General features: G+C 40.3%; 1 protein-coding gene across 1 annotated transcript in view; it reads left to right on the forward strand.

The window, feature by feature from the left end:
• The window catches only part of Arpc2 (actin related protein 2/3 complex subunit 2), a 31,051-nt gene extending 12,078 nt beyond the window's left edge, over positions 1-18,973 (forward strand). Inside the window, exons 5-11 of the mRNA XM_026390385.2 lie at positions 2,758-2,803; positions 5,944-6,130; positions 7,235-7,328; positions 13,744-13,870; positions 15,215-15,315; positions 15,654-15,754; positions 18,507-18,973. Of these exons, the coding sequence (XP_026246170.1) occupies positions 2,758-2,803; positions 5,944-6,130; positions 7,235-7,328; positions 13,744-13,870; positions 15,215-15,315; positions 15,654-15,754; positions 18,507-18,531 (681 nt within the window). The 3' untranslated portion in view covers positions 18,532-18,973. The remainder of the gene's footprint in view (positions 1-2,757; positions 2,804-5,943; positions 6,131-7,234; positions 7,329-13,743; positions 13,871-15,214; positions 15,316-15,653; positions 15,755-18,506) is intronic.
• The last annotated feature ends 2,359 nt before the right edge of the window (positions 18,974-21,332 follow it).

Raw genomic sequence — 21,332 nt, forward strand, 5'->3', positions numbered from 1 at the left:
ACTAAAAAGTTGTATAATCATTTTTCCATAGACAACCCTTTCTAAAAAGCTAGGTGCCGTAATAATCCTGGAAGAGAATACAGCATTGAAGTAGTTGTTTTGTTTTGCACATGCCAGCAAGCAGTCTTCCACCAAGCTTCTTCCCCACCTCCTGAACTAGATGTCTTAAATTTTCTTTCCATTCCTTGCTTTGCTTACAATGGAACTATAGAACATATTGCTATTCTTGTCTCTACCAGAAGGGTCAAAGAACCAGCCCCACCCACTCAAGTGGGTGGAGTAAGTAATGTTAAGTGTTGGAGCTGAGTGCATAGTAAATGGTTCCCTGCCTTGGTTGAACAGTGACCAGCCTGTGATAACCACAGGAAGCTTGTTACTTTGTCATGGGCCCATTTTAAAAGGCTTTTTAATCCGCCTTCGCTGCTGTGTGGGAACATTAACAGTGATGAGTGACAGGTTGCCTCCATCCATCTCCTGGTGTCAGATTGAGAGAGATGGCACAAATTTAAATGTGAATCATAGTTAAAAATGCAAGTGAAGTAATAGGGAATGGCTGGTAAAGCCAAGGAGAGGGTGCAGAGGAGTTGAAAAGGGTATAAACCTGACTCTTTAGTAATGACTGAGTAAGCTTAGAGTTAAACTAAATTGAAGGAACTGTGGTTTCTCACACATCTGATTTCCCCTTCCTCCAAGTACCTCTAAGTAACGGTAGTATGCAGTGCAGAATTGTAACTCAGAGATAGCACAAACTCTTGTGGATGTGGATATTACTTTTCCCCAAAGCCTTTAGGAGAAGTGGCACATGGGACGTCTGAAGGTCAAATACTGTATTCCACCAATAAACTCTGTGCCTTTGAATCTATCCCTTCAGTTCCTGTCTGTAAAAGATCCCTCATAGTGTCCATAACTAGTTCACTAACTAGGAACTACACATGGCATTACTTAACCTGTTACCTTTAACAGTGTGATCATGGACCCATGCTATAACCCAAATTTTCAGATTGGAAATTTCTTCTAGCTATTGGAAAATAGCTAGAAAGTTTATTATTAAATAAATGTGTAAAATACTAGGAAATAATTGTGCAGTGGACTATTTGCAGGCCATTTCTAAGACATTTCTAAAGAATATTTAAGCACAGGCACAGACTTGTGGATATAGCTCAGTGGTAGAATGTTTGCTTAGCATGTGAGGTTCTGGATTCAATCCCCAGCACCCCTCCCCCCCAAAAAAAAATGGGCTATTAGAGAAGAACCTCACTGTTTAATAATTTTTCAAATGGAACATAAAATATATGGTTTATTCCTAGGTTTTGTTTGTTTTTAATACTAGATAGTCCATTGGACATAGATGAAAAGAAAAACACTATTCCTTCAGATGGTTATTGCTCTGCTGAGCACACAACTGTGAATAAGACAAGGGCCTGCTTACATGTAGTATGACTCAGTGCTACCTGTGTTTACAGTGCTTTTCTGTGGCTACTAAAATTCTACTAAAAACACAAAAGCTTGTGTTTTTCATTTTTAATTTTGTAATTCAGCATAGATTAAATACTCTTTAGTATCCCCAAAATACTAAAGGCTTATTTGTGGTGAGAGAGGTAAGAAATTGACTGGCTGTCTATTGACAAAATTCTGCAACCTGTTATACTACTGAGTTTTAGTATATTGGCCTCATTTTTATATTGCCCTTACCTTCTAAGGAATACTGATGACATCTTTCCTCCCATAAGTTTTTAATGGGCTTTAGTCATTATTCCAAGTCTATATTTTGACTTAAAAGTACAAAGACTGCTAAACGCTGGAAAGCTTATTAGATTGTTACTGACTTGAACAGCTACTTTTTTTTTAATACTTATTTTTTAGTTATAGGTAGCCACAATGTTTTTGTTTTATTTTATGTGGTGCTGAGATTCGAACCCAATGCCTCACGCATGCTAGGCGAGCGCTTTACCTCTGAGCCACAACCCCAGCCCAATAGCTACTTCTTTTGTAGCTCCAAATAGCGGCTTGTCCACTGCTTGATGTACCCCATATAACTTTTAAGTCAGAACCATGCCTTCCAAAATAAAAAGCATGTCTCCTTAACCATATAATTTGAGAAGCAGATTCCACCAAGAGAAGTAGTCTTACTGACAGAAAAAATATGAAGGTGTAAAGGGGGCTTTGGTTTTGTCATTTACTTCAAAAAAAAAAAAAAAAAAAACCAGAAAACTACAAGCAGTAAGTTTGGTTTGGGGGCAAAGCCAGATAGAGTGCCACCAACTTGTTGAACCAGTTATTGGTAACTGAGATTCCATTATCTACTGTCCTGTCTTAAAAGCTTTTTATGAGCTAAGTAAATTTAAGATTAGCAGGCTAACAGAAATTAGTTTCCAACAATCCTGTTTTTTATTTGTTCACCCGGGTTGTGGCTTGGCGTACATTCAATTGGTAACTATCAATCTGTTCTCTATGATAGCAATTATCATCCTTCTGCTCTCTCAGAACCAAAAGATGATTGAGTGCAATGCAGAATATGAAGGAGAACAGAGTATCTGAGTCTAATCAAATCTTTGAAAGATAGCTCCTAAACTGATCCAGTTTTAAGAGGCACCTCTTTGGTGACTTAGATAAATTTGCTTCCCCTTCTAGCTTTCCACTTGCCAAATAAAAGTTAAAAAGAATGCTAGCTGAGAAGAACTTGTCAAGTACTTTGAGCCTCAGAAATATAAAAATTATCATGGACTTTGGATTGACTTTTTTTTTTTCCCTTCCTAGTTATTAAAGAGGGTGTACGGGAGTTTCTTGGTAAATCCGGAATCAGGTATGTAGTCATGTGAGCAACTATGAAATAACATGAAGAGATGTGTCCTGTTTGTGTTATGATTTTCCTAACCAAAGGATTTTATTTAAATACTATTCATTTGTCTGCAGAGGCCCAGTCCTGGTTCCACTTCCTCCATAAAAGTAACCTTTAAAGCAGTCTGTTTACAGGTACATAGTGGAGTGTGCAGAATTCATGTTTATTATTAGCATTTTCTTTTTTTTTTTTTTTTCAGAGAAGGGGGGAGAGAGAGAGAGAGAATTTTTTAATATTTATATTTCAGTTATCGGCGGACACAACATCTTTGTTTGTATGTGGTGCTGAGGATCGAACCCGGGCCACACGCATGCCAGGCGAGCGCGCTACCGCTTGAGCCACATCCCCAGCCCATTAGCATTTTCTTGATGGGGCTAAAAATGATTCTTCCTTAATCTTTCAGCCAGGGGGCCACCTCTATTGAGTATGGTGACTAAAATGTCTTTTGAGAAGACTAATAAGCAAATATTGATTCCACTCACAGCCCCTGGCAATTCCTTTCCCTGTACACTGCATATTTGGAGAAGAAATAGAAATATTCGTCAACACTATTTTCAAGTAACAAAAATGTCAGCCCCCTCTTCAGTCCATTTTTCTGAGAGATGATAGATGTGTTTCTTTAAAGAAATTGAAATGCACCATGCCATTCATGAGTAACACGGCTGTGTTCTTTTGCTTTAAAGGAGGTTTAAAGTGTAAAGACAGAATAGCATTTTTAACCCCTGTGACCCAATGGCATGCCTCAGCTTAGAGGATTTAGCAGGGTCCCAGAGTGAGATCCACATAGTAGGATCATTTGAACATAGTATTTATTCCTCAAATATTGTTACTTTATACCTTGACTGATAAACTGTTCTGAGAAGGAAGGTCTCTGTTTGTGTGTCTCCTATTCTATTACCAAGAGTTACTTTGGCTAGTTTTTGTTCCCCAGACCCCCTTAAAATTTGATAAATTCACAACATGACTGCCTCCTGCCCCCATTAGAATTTATGTCTCCTATATTTTTGCTTTTGGTGGGGGGGCACTAATAAAGGTGCCTTTGGAATGTGCCATGTTACTAGGAATATTTGTGGGTGAAGTTTTTGTTTTGAGAGGCTGCCAGGGATCAAACCCAGGGCCTCACATGTTAGGCAAGTCTCTACAAGTGCTCTACCACTGAGCAACATCCTGGCCTATGGATTGAAGTTTTTGGAGTCCATAAATAACACTGAAATTTGTTAATCCTCAAATTAATGTAACAAATGTATCACAGAAATACAAACCAAGATAAATAACACTGTAGGCTTGAGGAATCCAGAGTTTAACAGAGAGGACTAAAGAAACAAACAGATCTAGAACATATGTTGGAACTCTTGAGCATGCTTGTCACAGCCAAGATCCCAACATAGGGAGTTGGTGTTTCTCTCCCTTGGTCTTCTCTTCCATCTCTTGCTATAGCATAAATATTGCTAGATTGCAGACCCTGAGTTCCTACAAGTATAAACATGTGAAAGTAGCATCTTTTCTTCACTTTGTTCGTTGGATTTACTAAGGCAAGTTTAGAAAACTCAACTGGCTATAATAGATTGTTACTTTTCTTCATTCTCAGTATGTCCTATTCATGTCAGAAGTCTTAAAATTTAAGGTTAGACTTTAGTTATAGTTTTATTTGATTTGATTTCATAGACCCAGCAAATCTCTGTTTGCTTGGTTTTCAGGTGCACAAAATGTAGCAATGATTACTATTATTTAATACCAGAATGCCAAAATATGCTAAGAATTACCTAGAATAGATTTACATGGCCTATGCTCACAAAGAGAGTAGATCAGCAAAAAAAAACATAGATCTTAGGAATGCTCTTGGGAAAAAATAAAATAGTGTATATAAGTTTGAGATTTTCAGAATTTTAAGATCAATAAAGTTCTGGTTAAATTATTTCAGTCAGTTGCCTAGAATGTGAAATGATCCTCAGTGATGTACTAATATTCTTACAAAAACATATATAGGCTTTTGGGCACTTATTATGTCACTTGATTATATAATCAAATGGTCCCAGCCCTGTTTTCTGGAATCTGTAATCCACATGCCATAAGAGGCAGAATGTTCTATTGATCAGCAAACTGATTTCAGTTCTTTTCTGTCCCATTTATTGATGACCTGCTATGTTCCAGGTATTTAAATACTATATATTCTTTTAATATTTACAGTAGTCTCCTCCATTTACTTACACCTTTTTTTAATATATGTGGGAATTGCCCAGGTTAGGCAATTTTCCGAGGTCACAAGGCGGCAAGGCCAAGTTTGGACCCCGTTCTGTTCAGCTCAAAATAGAGCCTGTACTAGTCTGTCATGCTGCTGCATTTGGCAAATCACTGCTCCTTTGAACCTCTCTTTCCCTCTGTAAAATTAGAATAACCTTATCTGGCCTGCTGTCAAAGAATTATTGCAGAAATCAAATGCAGCAAAGTGTTTTTAAAAGAACTTTGAAATTTTTACAATATATACAAATAAAAGCTATAGGGAATGTATATATGAGCAGACACTTGGATTTTCTTCCTTGTCTCCTTTCAAAAGGGGTTTACAATAGCATGTTAAAAGGATGTATTTTATTGGAAAGACACCCAACTCTGACAATGTTGGCACATCAAACCAGCAGAAAAAGATTATGTATTTCATTATAAGTCGACATCATGTATGGTTTCTTTTGCAGGACTCTCAGGAACACTAAATTTCTAATCAAATTTTCTAGATTTTGACTTCCATTCCATGTTTATAATATCTTTGATATTGATCCAAATTTTTGCTTAGTGGGTTTTTTTTTAATTTGTTTTAATTAGTTATACGTGCCTAGTGTTTTTTAATTAGCTATAAATATTTACAGGGATTTTACAAGAATTAAGATTTTTATGGAATTGGCCAACATTCTCCCCTTGGTGAAAACTATAGACACTGAGAGAAAGTGAAATATCATCAGAACCTGAAATGTTATTTTGTTATTATTGCTGTAGATTTGTTTTGTTTTTGTTTTTAATTCCTCTAGTCTGTGTTTGCTTGAGAGATTTGGTTTCTTTACAGGAGGTTTTTGTTTTTAATGTGGCTGCTGGGTGATATTTTCCCCCTCCAGGATACAATGTCTCTTTGCTATATGACCTTGAAAATCTGCCTGCATCCAAGGATTCCATTGTACATCAGGCTGGCATGTTGAAGCGAAATTGTTTTGCCTCTGTGTTTGAGAAATACTTCCAATTCCAAGAAGAGGGCAAGGAAGGAGAGAACAGGGCAGTTATCCATTATAGAGATGACGAAACCATGTGAGTATAGAATTTGGTCTTAAAACCTGTTTGTGGCTGTTACACCAGAACGGTACTTAGTGAAAGAAATATAGTATGGTCAGATTTTAAACTCTATCGTATTTATCCCCCTGAAATGCTTTTCTCGTGCTACTTTTTTCTTTTTCTTCTTTTTAAAAATTTGTTCTTTTTAGTTATACATGACAATAGAGTGTATTTTAACATACATACATGGAGTATGACTTCCATTCTTGTCATTGTATATGACATAGAGTTACGCTGGTGGTATAGTCATACATGAACATAGGAGTTTTGGCATTGGCTTATTTCACTTAGCATGATAGTCTCCAGTCCCTCTATTTGCCTATAATGCCATAATTCCATTCTTTACGGCTGAGTAATATTCCATTGTGTGTATGTACAACATTTTCTTTATCCATTCATCTGTTGAAGGGCACCTATGTTGATTTCGTAACTTGGCTATTGTGAGTTGAGCTGCTATAAACATTGATGTGTCTTATACAATTTCTTAAATGATGTAGATGGTAGGGGGGGAAATAGTCTACTTTTCCTAATTTTCATATATTCAGAGTGAACAAAAGATGAAAAGAAAATGCCAGGCTTTCCTTTAAGGAATTAATATTATGAGTCCTGTTTAAGAAAATAGCCCTGAGCTAGGTGTGGTAGCTATTAGACCTGTAATCCCTAGGACTCCAGAGACTGAGGCTGGAGGATTAATAATAGTTCAAGGCCAACTCAAGAGAGACTAGCAGATCATTAGGCAGCATAGGCTGACCATAAGTTAAGTGGCATTCTGAGAATCACTAACTCTAGATTCCATGTCATGCCTGATAATACAAGTTAATAAAATCTACTTTTGATGATTTACACTTCCCACCTCTTAGGATGCATTTATTACACTGACTTTGTTGGCCACAAATACTAGTCTCTTGGCATGCCTTTGCTTTTATGGATTCAGGAATTCCGAAACTTAAAAACTGTAGTCGTCTTTACTTGTAGATGAAGTTATTTTCTTTTTTTTTTTTTTTTTTTTTTAAGATGACCTTATTGCCAGAACCCCCTTCTGATTCTGTACTTAACTCTCCTTGATTTTGTTCCTTTCAGGTATGTTGAATCTAAAAAGGACAGAGTCACAGTAGTCTTCAGCACAGTGTTTAAGGATGACGACGATGTGGTCATTGGAAAGGTGTTCATGCAGGTATGAAGTGGACATCTTGGGGGAAAAACAACGGCATGGTGACTTACATCTTTGCACCAAAACACTGCAAGCATAGAAGCAAGAACCAGCAGCTCTGTTGATGTTGGAACTTGTTGAAGATTTAATAAATACCCTCAACCAAACTCACTGAATGTTACATTTTAGTGGTTTCAGCCTTGTAGGACAGGGCAAGAGGGTGAATTGGGTATTAAACATACTAACGATGACTAAATATTAAGTATAGAGTCTTAGATCTAAATCTTTGGTCACATTTCCTCAGATTCTTAACAAGGTCTATTCTTGGCATGTATTGTTGTACAGTCTTTTAAGCATGGTCTATGGTAGCCAGATACAGTGGTGCATGCCTGTATCCCAGCGGTTCAGGAGGCTGAGACAGGAGGACCATGAGTTCAAAGTCAGCCTCAGCAAAAGCAAGGTGCTAAGCCACTCAGTGAGACCCTGCCTCTAAATAAAATAGAAAATAGGGCTGGGGATGTGGTTCAGTGGTCGAGTGCCCCTGAGTTCAATCCCCAGAACCCCCCCAAAAAAAAAATGGTGTATGATAAATTCTTAAGTAGTAGACCACTGCATTCATAGATGAAGTTGTTGATCTGGTAAAGAGGCTCAGCTTGAGTTGGAATCACTGTAGAATGCCTCCCTAAGAAACTGTGCTTCTGCCAAAAAGGGTAATGGTGTGTCAGGACACTTTGTGATTGGAGTTTTGGTATAGTTTGATTCATTTCATCCATTGTAGCTGAGGCATCTTGTCTGCTAGCCAGTTGCTGACTATAGGAAGAGAGCTAATTGTTGATGTTGGTTTCTAATTGTTGAGGCTGGTTTCTTCTGAGGTAGCTCAGCATTCAAAATAGAGTATAGTAGTTAAAATTTTTTTTTTTTTTTTTTTTTTTTTTTAGTTTTTGGTGGACACAACATCTTTGTTTGTATGTGGTGCTGAGGATCGAACCCGGGCCGCACGCATGCCAGGCGAGCGCGCTACCGCTTGAGCCACATCCCCAGCCCGTAGTTAAAAATTTTTAAGACCTCAGTACATTATCATTTTATTCCTTGTCAGAGTAAGATTTTAAAATTTTGAAACAAAATCTTTTTTGCCAAGTAGAGTTGAAAGACAGCTGTGGGGCTGGGGATGTGGCTCAAGCGGTAACGCGCTCGCCTGGCATGCGCGGGGCGCTGGGTTCAATCCTCAGCACCACATAAAAATAAAATAAAGATGTTGTGTCCACTGAAAACTGAAAAATAAATTTAAAAAAAAAAAGACAGCTGTGCTTAATATACTGAGATTATGTGTTGGTAGCCCTCAGTGACTAGGAAAATCTTCAGAACATGTCCTCAGTTTGATCCATCTCTAGTAACTTTTTGTGTTTTGGCTAATTAATCAAACTGGTTTGAGAGTCTCTGCAAAAGAATTTGAAATACTAACCACTTTGGCATTGATAGTACTAATACACACAAACACACACACACACACGCAAATTTTGAAGGTCCTTAAAGTAAGCCTTGAGACAGTTATTTCATGTATTTTTATGCAGAATTGACAGGGAAATTTAATGCAGTAACTTAGAATTGGGCTAAATCCAAACTAAGGCACTAATTTTAAAAGCTATGAAATATATATTTAGACTTGGCTGGGGTTTCCCCCCACACCAGTCTTGTTCCATTTTATTCCAGGAAATATCTTAACTTATTTTTATACTTTAAACAGGCCTTATCCTGGAGAGTTTATTGGAGATGTTTTCCTTCGGAGTGTTTGTTTGTTTGTTTGGTTGGTTGGTTTTTGTTTTTAATGAATTTAAACTCTTTCCTCAAACTCAAATGGTAGGGTTAGGGGTGCTTACCTAAAAGGAGAAACCGGCTCTGTTGCATTTTTTTAATTGCCATCTTTCCAGTTAGTGACTGTCCATTCTAGTAATGGGAAAAAATTGAGTTCAGAAGCCATCTGTCCTGCCACCCTTTCCAGATTAAGAAGCTGGGGTAATTTTTTGGAAGTGTCCATAACAGTGGACTTTACTTAGTTTGTCCCAAAGTAAATTGTCTGAATTTTTTTCCCTAGGTCTAGAATTTTAAGTTTCTAGGAAAGAAGAGTAGATGCTCAGTACAGAATATTGTGACTTGGAAATATAGTTTGAAGTTCCTGATGGTCACTAATCTGCTTGCTGTGGGCCATTGTGGACTTTCCCCTGCTGGCATGCACCAACAGCCCAATCAGCACAAAAGTCCTGCTTTTGTCACTTACCATGAAGTCTCTGAAGGCTGCTTACTGCCTTTGGGAGAAAGATTAGGAATTGTGTTCCCCCACTCACAGGGTTGCCTTGCTACCAAAGTGTGTTGTCTTTGTGGGTGTACCAGCCAAGCCCTGTAGGGAGCCTAGTAGGTGTCAACCTTTCAGACTCATTCCATGAAAAGCAATAGGACCAGCAGTATGCTCCTAGAGAACTAGAATTCTTTTCATATTATAAAATATTAAAGTCAAGCTACTGAGAAAAGTGAAGTAGAAACCACTAGTTTCTTTATGTTCTGGGACAAGATAGTCTACCTTTTAGGCAGTTCTGAAAGTGCTTTTTGAGGGCACTTTCTATCTATATTTCCTAAAATGAGAACACCATGTCAAAGTCAGTAATTTTGGTAGATATTGCCAAGTTCTTCTCTTTGAGGGGTTGTACTGTTTTTCCCCGAACCAGCAGTGGATGAGTGCCTATTTCTGCTGTGTGCAGTCAAATTTTTGGATTTCTGCTGCTGATACATTAACAGTGATTACTACTACATCTTCTTACAAGTGAGGTCAAAATCTTTTGTTTCCAGGCATGATGGTGCATGCCCGTAAACTCAGCAGCTCAGGAGGCTGTGGCAGGAGGATCATAGGTTCAAAGTTAGCCTCAGCAACTTAGCAAAGCTGTGAACAACTTAGTGAGACCCTGTCTTAAAAATAAATAAAAAGGGCTGGGTGTTTGGCTCAGTGGTTAAACGTCCTTGGTATCACTGATACCAAAAAAAAAAAGAATTTTTTATGTTAAAGACCACGTATTTTTCTTTTTCTCTGAAGTGACTCTTTATGTCCTTTGCTCATATTCTCAATTTCTATATATTTTATATATTTTTTAGTAGTAGATGGACACAGTATCTTTATTTTTATGTGGTGCTGAGGATCAGACCCAGTGCCTCACCATGTAAGGCGGGCGCTCTACCACTGAGCTACAGCCCCAGCCCAATTTCTGTATATTCTAGAGAGGTTAGTCCTTCATCTTCATCTGGTAAGAATGGCAGTTATTTTTCTAATTTGTCCAACTATATTTTGTGGGATTTGTCTTCACATGGTAGTTTGTTTTATGTAATCAAATTGATCAGTTTTCTTTTTTGGATTCTAGAATTTGAGTCAATGTTAGAAAGCCCTCCCTTCTCTAAGGTTATATTTACCTGAAAGATGGATCTTTTTTTGTAAATGACTGCCATTGATCCCAGGAGGAGTTAAGTCTATGCTTGCCAGGAACCGTGTTGCATACCTATAGTCTCAGCAACTTGGTAGGCTAAGATCAGAGGATTGCAAGTCCAAGGCCTCAGAAACTTAGCAAAACCCTATCTAATAAAAGGCCTGGGGATGTAGCTCAGTGATAAAGGACCCCTGGGTTAGATCCCTAATAAGGGGGTGGGGGACTATGGTTATATCCTGATTTAAGATTTTACATTTATAAATTGCTGTATCTGTTTGGATTTGTTCTGAACTTCCTATGATAAATTATACTTTGTTGAAAGAAAGAAATAGTATCCTTATATTCAAAAGATGCTCTAGTCATAGAGAAAAAAGGAAGGCAGTATGGTTGGTTTATCTGTAATACAGACACTGACGAAGATGGGGGAGTGTTAAGATGGATTTGTTGTTTTTAAGTATAAGAGAGATAATCAAGAAAAAGCAAAGACATCAGATTAAAATGTATTATTTTCCATACACAGACTAATGAAATGCTGTCGAATCACCACAAGTTTACAGATTCCCCATCTGTTGTGAATAACACATGATTACCTATGATTTTTGAGACTTTAATATGTGAATAACACATGATTACCTATGATTTTTGAGACTTTAATATGTAGAGACTGAATAAACAAGAAAATACAAGCATTTATTGTTCTGTTTGATCCCTTAAGGCTAAAAAGTAGAACCAATAGAAATTAGAAAACGTCCCAATTTTTATAGATTAAAGGCATTTTCCCAAGAAGGACAATTTCAGAAGCTTTGCTTTGCAAATATTATTTGGGATGATCTTGGCTCCTTCCCTGCTTCCCCAAATATTTTTCCATTGGAGAACAAAACGTGTTGAGGTGGAAACTAACCTGACACAGTTTATAGTCATTTCTTTCCCACAAACTTTCGGAAGCCAGGCAAGGCTTGTTTGGAGGAAGTATCCCAGATTCTGGTGAGTGGCACTCCCTACACATTATCTATCCTTTACTGAGGACTTGCTAATCAGTGTGTGTTCTTCCTACCTGCAAATGGAAACATGCTTCTTACTCTTTTTATGGTGCAGTGATCCTGTATCAGCTGGGGCAGAAGCACTTTCTTTCCTTCAGCAGGCCTGTGCTGGACAGCTTCTTTAAAGGACAGAGGAATAGAAACAAAGATGAATAAAGCAGGAGCTGTGACTTAAAGAACTCAACCTGGTAGGGAAGCCAGACACATTAATATAAAGTGTCATCATAGAAGTTTTGTAGAAAAGAGATGGCAGCACCAATAAGAGAACAGCCAACTCTCCCTGGCTATTGGAGGTGGCATTATAGAAGAGGTAATAAGCAGCAGCAAAAGAACATAGCAGATCAAATTACTTATGTGATCCTGCTTTCAGTTTCCCAACCTCAGAGACTTTGGAAAGCCTTCAGCTCTGCACTTGTGCCCTGTCTTAAAAGGTTATTCAATGAATGAGGTCGTTTTTTGTTTTTTTGTTTTGTTTTGTTTTGTTTTTTTTGGCCAAGGTCGAGGTGGGGGGTTTGCTGGGAATTGAACCCAGGGGTTTATACATGCTAGCCAAGCACTATACCACTGAGCTGTACCCCCAGCCTACCCCTACAATTAATTTGAATCATCCTGTGTGTTAGAAAGATACCAAAGGGATGCCTTCTATCGCTTGTCCATTTACATAGAAATGTATGGACTGTAAAAGTCTGAGGTCTGTAAATTAGAAAATAAAAGAAATAGCCTGATTTTTACATCCTCAATCATTTTTTGATAATTTGGTGAGGAAAAATACATTTTATTAAGAGTGATGAGGGGGCTGGGGACGTGGCTCAAGCAGTAGCGCGCTCGCCTGGCATGCGTGCAGCCCGGATTCGATCCTCAGCACCACATACAAATGAAGATGTTATGTCCACCGATAACTAAAAAATAAATATTAAAAAAAATTATCTCAAAAAAAAAAGAGTGATGAGTTCTTGTATAGAATGTTGATATTTTGTTCAGGGCCACTAAGGAGCAAGAATTAAAAATCATGTTATTTCTCATGGTACAAGGTCTTGCTATCTTTCTGAGCACCAAGACAACTCACAGCTCCATTATCATCTGCTCCCAAGAATGGCTTAAATTTGCTCTAGAGTTTTGATTGATGAATTCTAAATGGTGACAGGTTCTAGGAAACCTCAACAAATAGAACTTGGGTAAAGGTCTGGCACCCAGAGAGCATTGTATTCCTGAAACTGGAAAAAATGGAGGTGGGGGTCATGGGAGTCCTGGGAAATTCGTTGACTCATGAAGGCTTTCTGTGCATAGATGGGAGGAAGGTAAGACCAACTAAAGCCTGTGTTCACCATGGAGTTTTAAAGACTTCCTTAAAAATCCAACCTTTTTTTACATTTACTCATAAGACAGTAAGGAGCAACAGTACTTATCTTAAATGTAACCAGTGCTCTGTAATTTGTTTAGTGTTAGATATAATTTTATCACCTGTGTTAGTCTAAAATGAGAGAAAGGAGCTGGGATTGGTGCATACATGTGATTGAAGCTTCTCAGGAAGCTAAGGCAAAAGAATGTCAAGTTTGAGGCCAGCCTGGGCAACTTGGCAAGAAGCAAGACCCTGTCACAAAAATTTAAAGGGGGAAGGAGAAGCACCACAGTGATAAAGCACCCCTGGGTTTAAAATCCAGTACTGCAAAATAAAAATAAAAAAGAAGAGGAAAAGGATTAGCAATCTTTTGCATCACATTGGAAGATCTGGCTTGTTAAGTACTTTGTAATCTAGCCCTTTTGAACCTAAAGTGCACTAGAGCAGTCGGCACTGTATGGTTCAGGTCAGGCATAGTTTATTTTTAGCCATCTGCTGGTCCAGGGGGCTACAAAAGTCACACTGCATAGGACACACACCATAGCATAAATTGCTGCTCATCTACACCAGCTTATCTTGCTTTGTCTCCACAGGAGTTCAAAGAAGGACGTCGAGCCAGCCACACAGCCCCCCAGGTCCTCTTTAGCCACAGGGAACCTCCTCTGGAACTGAAAGATACAGATGCCGCTGTGGGCGACAACATTGGCTACATTACCTTTGGTGAGCTGGGTGTAGGTGCCTCTCATGTGGCCTTCCTGAGTTCACAGCAGAGTGCATAAATCAGAAGAGCCTTGGTTAATGTTTTAAGATAGGCAGAAGCAGGCATATCAACTTGTTCCTGTTGCCACCACTGTGCCCGTGGGAGGGTGTCACGGTGCACTGATTACAGAGTAGGCCAGGTGCTATTTTTGTACAGTAATCATTTCCTTTTTCTTTTTTCTCCACTGTTTCTTAAATATTAAGGCAAAAAAGGGTAGCTTCTGATGTCAAGAGTTAGGGACAAAACCACATCAGCTTTGCTAAGCAGTTAGAGTTCATTGTCATTTGATATTTCTTGGTTTTTTTTTTTTTTTTTTGCTGCTTAAGCCCGAGCTCAGCTATCATTCATTTATTTTCCTTTCCACTGAAGAAACGAACTCCAGTCTTTTCTCTTTTCCAACACTTCATCCTGTGAGCTGGTTCATTCACACACGTACCTAATGCCACTGAAATGTTTTGTAAAGTTTTATTTAATTGACCTTTGAGCTGAAGGTGTACCTGCTTTTTTTTTTTTTTTTTGGTATGTGGTGCTGAGGATCGAACCCGGGTCGCACGCATGCCAGGCGAGCGCACTACCGCTTGAGCCACATCCCCAGCCCCTGTACCTGCTTATTGATGAATTTCTTGATTTATCATATTATGTTAAATTTAAGATATATATACTTTCCCCCCATATTATTGTCCTTGAACTTGAGGTGCACCTTAATTTTCATGGTGTTCAGTTTAATTGGCAACATCATTGGGGGTCTTGCTGATACTAAGATCAATGAGTAAAGGAGGTGCAAAAGATAAGAGAATTCCAGAAAGCCCAAGGGAAAGGAGGAACACAGATCTGCAGATGATTGGAGCCCAGCCTGTCAAGAAAGTTCAGATCCTTATATCAAGCAGATCCCACTGATTGGTTTTCTCCAGCAAAAATATAAGATCTTCTCTGGGATCACATTTCACTAAAGTCTTACTTTGTACTTCAGCATGAAGAACTCAGGATAGGCAGGAATTGGTAACCATGTGGCAGTCAGGGAATAGATATCAGCATGTACCATCACAAATTCCAGACCTGGAATGAGTGCTCAGGCCCATGCCCCATGTTCTCCCATGAACTCCCCTGTTTGCACTCATTGGCAGCGCCCCCTGGCTATACTCTTCACCCACTTTGTCACAAGGTCAAAACCCTGCTTGTGATTACTGAAGCAAAGAGACTGAACTCAGGCAGAGAGCATGAAGTTGCCTACAGGCTGCTGATCTCTCCAGTCCTTTGGCATTCGTGCTGCGCCCTGATGCCTTGTCTGTTCCCCTCACCCTCAGTGCTGTTCCCTCGCCACACCAACGCTAGTGCTCGAGACAACACCATCAACCTGATCCACACATTCCGGGACTACTTGCACTACCATATCAAGTGCTCTAAGGTGAGGAGGCACCAGCTTCTGGGTCCAGGTTATTGATATGTTTCCTAAGTAGATACTTCCAGGGACTTCAAAAAATCATCCCTTGTGCTAGACGTTGGGGAGTGACTCAGTGGTGGAGGGCTTACCTAGCATGCACAGGGGCCTGGATTTGATCCCGGCATTGAAAAGGCAGAGAGATGAGTTTGTGTTTATAGAATTGCTCCCCTTTCTGTGTGCTATGTGGCCTGGGTCAGTTTCCCCAGTATATGCTCCCAAATTTTCCCAATGGCTATTCCTAAGGAAAGAGTTGTCTTTCTAGAGCATACCTCTGCTTCAGTACCTGCTGTGTTTGCTCCCAGGCCTATATTCACACTCGTATGCGGGCAAAAACATCTGACTTCCTCAAGGTGCTGAACCGTGCACGCCCAGATGCCGAGAAAAAAGAAATGAAAACAATCACGTAAGTAGGACAGGACTGAACTAACCCAGAAGAAAATAGATACTGATGGCCTGGCCCTGCTGGTGTCTGGGCAGTGCTGCGTGTGAGACCAGCAGAACTGGGATGGGCCTGTAGCTACAAGAGTGAAGGTGGGAGTCACAGAGTTTCACTTCTGAATGGACCAGGAGGGGTTTCCTTGTTTCCACATCTTTGTGAGCTGAAAGAATGGCAGCTAGGAAAAACAAAGGGATCTTTTTACTAAATCACTATTCTCAGTGTATGAGAGTAAGTTGCTTATGGACACTTAGTTGTATAAAGAGGCCTGGAATCACCCCAAGTGTTCGTTCTCCTGGTCTGCTCAGCAGGAAGGTGGCGTGGAAAGGAAGGCCACCTTGGTCAGGGTGGAAGTGATGAACAGAGCTGTGAACAGTGTAGCTCTGTGTGGGAGAGCCCAACCTGGCAAAGGACTTAGAAAACTCAGTCTTTGGACAAGGTGTCAGGTCTTAGTTCTGCTCCTGATAAAATTTGAGTTGTCTTGTTCTCAAGACTGTTTATTCTCCACGTGTGCACTCTCCTTTTTTTTTTTTTTTGTACCAGGAATTAAACCCAGGGATGCTCAACCATTGAGCCACATCTCAGCCCTTTTTTGTATTTTTATTTAGAAACAGGGTCTCACTAAGTTGCTTAGGGCCTTAGCCTCCCACGCCGATGGGATTACAGGCCTGGGCCACCATACCCAGTTTATCTGCTGTTTGTGCCCTTGAATTAGAGATGTTGAGGTAAACTAGGCTCCCCTCCCCATCAAGGCCAGTGCACTTGCCAGCACTATTGCTATTAGGAGAAACCTTTGTTGGGTGTGGCATGTAGAAGCACCAAGCTCCTTCCATTGATGTGGAGGCCTCTTCTACCAAGTTAGTTTCTGTTGCCATTTGAAAGGATTCAAGAGCTGTCTGGCTGAATACTGAGCCTCAGGTGAGGGTTTTCAGTCACAGAATGTTAGGTGTTTTCACAAAGCAGTTTAATTCACCTACAACTTTAGACAAAGGCCTTTCTGTATTCTGTGCTGCCACTCAGACCCAAAGGAATGGAAGTCAGCCTGTAGCTGGATCCTCTACTTAGAGTAGCATGTCCAAATGCTATGCCATCTCTAGTCTGCTCTGCAGCTGCATAGCATATCCTAAAATGACAATACTAGGAAGAAGGTAGCAGGTGAGAATGTGCCTGGGGACACACATGCTCTTGCTGCCTCTCCTTTCAGAACCTTGTCTCCACCCTGGCATCAGCAGTTCCCTTTGTTTGCTTGCTCTTCAGAGCGCTTTACTCACCCGGCACTACTTTGTTGGCCTCCAGTGTGAGGCAGCCAATTGCATGTCACTTTCAGGACCAGGAGAGAGGCAGTTCACTAGAGGCCAGGAGGAGAATTGACATCTAGCTGCAGCCAAAGGGTGGCACATACCTGCTCTGGAGGCTGAGAAGGAGGATCATTTGAGCCTAGGAGTTCAAGGCCAGCCTGGGCAACATCTTGAGTCTCAAGAAAAGGGCTCAGGGTGGGACAGGGGACCAAGAAAAATAAAAGATTCCAGGTGTAGTGGTGCACACCTGTAATCCTAGCAACTCTGAGACAGAAGGATCACAAGTTCTTAAGACCAGCCTCAGCAACTTAAGGAGACCCTGTCTAAAAAAGTCAGGATATTGAAATAGTTCCAGAGCTGCCTGCGTCACAATTGCCCTAGTAGTTGTTTGACTACTAACTCCAGCCCTGCTGGTCTCCCATGTAGCAGTGCCTAGCAATAGCTTCCTGTCCTGATGGGAAACCTAGAAAAGGATGAGACTGTGAACATATTTTCCATAAACTTCCATCCAACAACTTAGAGTGGCTCCACTTATTCTACTCTGTGATCTCTTTGACAGAGTTAGGCCCCCAAAAGGAGAAGAGGGAGGGATATAACTGCATTTTCCATGAAAACCAGATTATGTTATTAATGAGGGATAAGAGTTCAGTTGCTCAGCCATGGGCAGGAGAAGCCAGGCGCCCCATAAGCAGAGTGGGAGTAGTTTACAGAAGCATGGACAGGTGAAATAAGGTGTTGGTCCTGCCCTGAGAAGTAGGGCCCTGGATCTCAGGTTGACTGAGAATCAGCACCTGTCAATGCTCTGCTTTTTATCTAGGGGGACAGGTAATCAAATATGATTTCATTTGGGAATGGGTGAGACATTTGGACAGAAAACATTGAGAAGAGAACCCTTCTGGGTAAATATGGGTGGAGCTCAGGAACAGAGCCACTGCATGACAACAGAGCTGTCTTTAACCTTGGAAGGTTTAAAGATTGCCTTGACCTGTCTGCCATCTGGTGAGAGATTAAAGAACTGCTCTCTAGGAGTCCTCAAAGGGATCTGCTGAATAGATGAGCCTAAGCTAACTAGCTGGTACTGGACAACTGAGTGCGTTCTGAAGTTCAGGTCCATCTGGGCCATCTAGAAATTGGACAGGTGATTCTCCATCTACTTGATACATTTGGTGTCCTTAAGGGATTAACATAGTCATTACCTGGTACCCCAAAGTATTCAATAGGAAGAAAGATGGTGAAACCATTCTGCAAAAACTGGGTCTTGCCTTGCCCCTGTGGCTCCAGGACCTCTGCCTGAAGAATCACCCTTCCCTCCTCTTGTTTGGTGTCCCTTTGGTATCCTACCCCTACCTAGTCCAGGACTGTGGGGTGGAAGGAAAGGACAGCCAGAAATCATCCTTCACTCTTACTCTCTGCTTTTGGAGGGGGAAGACGTTTTCATCCCGCTAACTCTTGAGAACAGAGGAGGAAATGCTGGTGACCGAAGGCTGGACCGCTTGCTACTGGATAATCGTAGCCCATCGTGTTGCACCTCTCCAGGTTCTTAAGGGATTCTCCCTCTGGGTTCCATTTTGTACGCATTTGGAAAATAATCTGCAGAAACGAGCTGTGCTTGCAAGGACTTCATAGTTCTCAAGAATTAAAAAAAAAAAGAGGAAAAAAAAAGAATTCCACTTGATCAACTTAATTCCTTTTCTTTTATCTTCCATCCCTCACTCCCCTTCCTTCCCACCCTCTTTTCCAAGCTGTTTCGCTTTGCAATATGTTATTGGTAATGAGTTGCAGGATAATGCAATCCTAACTTGTTTTCTCCTAAATATTTGAGTTCAAAACTCCTGTATCTACAGAAATACGGTTGGGGACATTAATAAAGAAAGTCTTTCTATCTTAATTGAGAATTTGCTGGGTTTCTGGACTGGTGAGTCCAAAAGAGAAGATGAGAGAAGGAGGGCAGACCTGATCTGAGAAACCTTAGGTTCAGGAGCCCATGCAATGTCTATCCTCACCTTTAGAGGAGAGAATGGCTAGCTAGTGAACTAGAAACTTCCCATAAAGCTTGGTTGCTGGGACTACATGGCCAGGAATCTCTGGATAGTGACAAGCAAATTAAAGTGGTTTTGGCTTATTTTGTAATGAATAATGCATAGCATTTCCCAAAGCGTGCAGCATTTTGGTGCACTTAATTCTGCAGGACATCCATGGCTATTCAGGTGTGGATCTCATGCAAACTTACAGACACAGTTCCTCTTTTTCACACAATATCTGAAAAGATGGGCAGTCCACAAAGCTGTCTTTGGAAGATGGCCACATAACAGAGTAGGGAACCTAGCAGAGCACTGATCCCTGAGATAAAATTGGTTCCAGAAATTTGGTTGGTAAGGAATTTATCCAGAGAGTTTTAGGGGCATCTGAAATGGTCTGAGGGCTATCCTAATGGTTTCTGCCTTCTGTCTCATCTCAGGCAGTGTGTTTTAGATTGGTTTGAGGTCCATTAATGAATTTTGAAATCACCCAACTATATAACAACTAGCATTTTTTCCCCTAAACTTGTGATTTTGGAATACCTATAGATTCATATATTTTTTTGTTTGTTTTTGTGATACTGGGAATTAAAGCCTGGACTTAATGCATTCTAGACAAGTGCTCTACCCCTGAGCTACATCCTCAGCCCTACTTTGAGATTTTATTTACCTCCCTTCTAGTTTCCCCAATGGGGATACCTTGAATGATTATAGTATATTGTCACAACCAGGAAAATGACATTGGCAGAGTCTGTCCACCTTCACGTTTTATTTAGATAATAAATATATTTGTTTGTGTCTGTGTTGTGTATTTCTGTGCATTTTCCTCACGTATACTTTGACACCAACATTTTTAAAAAATGGAATAGCATAGGGATATAGCTTTAGTGGTAGAGCACTTCCCTGGCATGCATGAGGCCCTTGGGTTCAACCCGCAGCACCAAAATATATATATGGAATAGTATAGACGGCTCAGTTAGGGGCCACATCCATTCAGTATTGATTTGGAGCCATGTTTTTGTTGCACTCCTACCTGGATGGGAGTGGAGTATCTTTTTACTGAGTCACAGTCAAGTAGTTAGAGTCCCAGATTGCAGGTTGTTTTTTACTTCATTTACGTGGTTTCCAAGGAGCTCCAGGTTCCCTGGCCACCTGCTTCTGGCAGGTGGAAAATGAGGCTAAATGTAAATAAATATACTGGGAGAAGTATTGGGCCCCAATCACTATTTAAGGGGGTTTCAAGGCTGATTTTGACTAGCACCAGTTGTGTTCTCGCTGGCTTCAGCATCACTCCCTGGTAAGTTGGAACTCACTGTTTTCTTGCTAATAGAATCAGATTGTTCTGAAGTACTACAGGTGGCAAAACCAGGTTATTTAGAAAATATAAAGTTAGGAGAATAAAAAGCATTAAACATTCTTTACAGTAGTAAATCCTAAAGAATATCTTAAGTCCAAGATGCTTTGTCAGCATAAAAACCCGTGCTGGTGCAAGCCCCCTTCCAGGTCTATCCCTTTCTCTTTACCTATTTCCAAGATATCCTTGACCTTGGTGTGGAAGGAGTCTCAAGATTCTTGCTCCTCTGTGGGCAAAGAGACCCACCGTGACTTTACTCAAGGCCCATAGGACTATGGGAGGGGAACATCTCATGATGGGGACCAAGCACACTGAGGAATGTGATGTGGTTAGGATTATTATTAACTGGATCACCTGCCCTGAGGGCCCACACCTGGGAGTTTTACATGTCTTTGGATTTGAGCTGCACAGATATGAAACAGGGTTTTGAAGAAACTAGTTCCAATCCAAGTTCCACCTCTGAAGAGTTCTTTGACAAAACCCTAGTTATGTCATTAGTTGGATGTAATGCCATCTACTCCACAGACTGCTTAAAGAAAAAAGATAAATGTTTGTCACATCATGGGAATCTATAATATCTGTGTGTGTTTTGGTTTGGGATTTTGGCACTGCCAGGCATCATCAATCCCAAGACCTCATACATTGTAAACAAGCACATTCCTACTAGGCTACACCTCCTGCCATGTAATTATAACTTAAATGCAACTTAATTTTAGTTTCCTTTATATATTCAAAGGGATTATTGGAGAGTCAAAGTCCAATATAAGACAAACCTTATTCAAGTCCTGGGGTTTTTCCAGGCCTCCCTCTATGATAGTTGTACTTGTGCCTGCTTGCATGGCCCTTATTGTGGAGTTGGGTGGGAGTTGCGCCAG

This window comes from Urocitellus parryii, chromosome 1 (assembly GCF_045843805.1).
Source record: "Urocitellus parryii isolate mUroPar1 chromosome 1, mUroPar1.hap1, whole genome shotgun sequence".
Classification (NCBI taxonomy): Eukaryota; Metazoa; Chordata; class Mammalia; order Rodentia; family Sciuridae; genus Urocitellus; species Urocitellus parryii.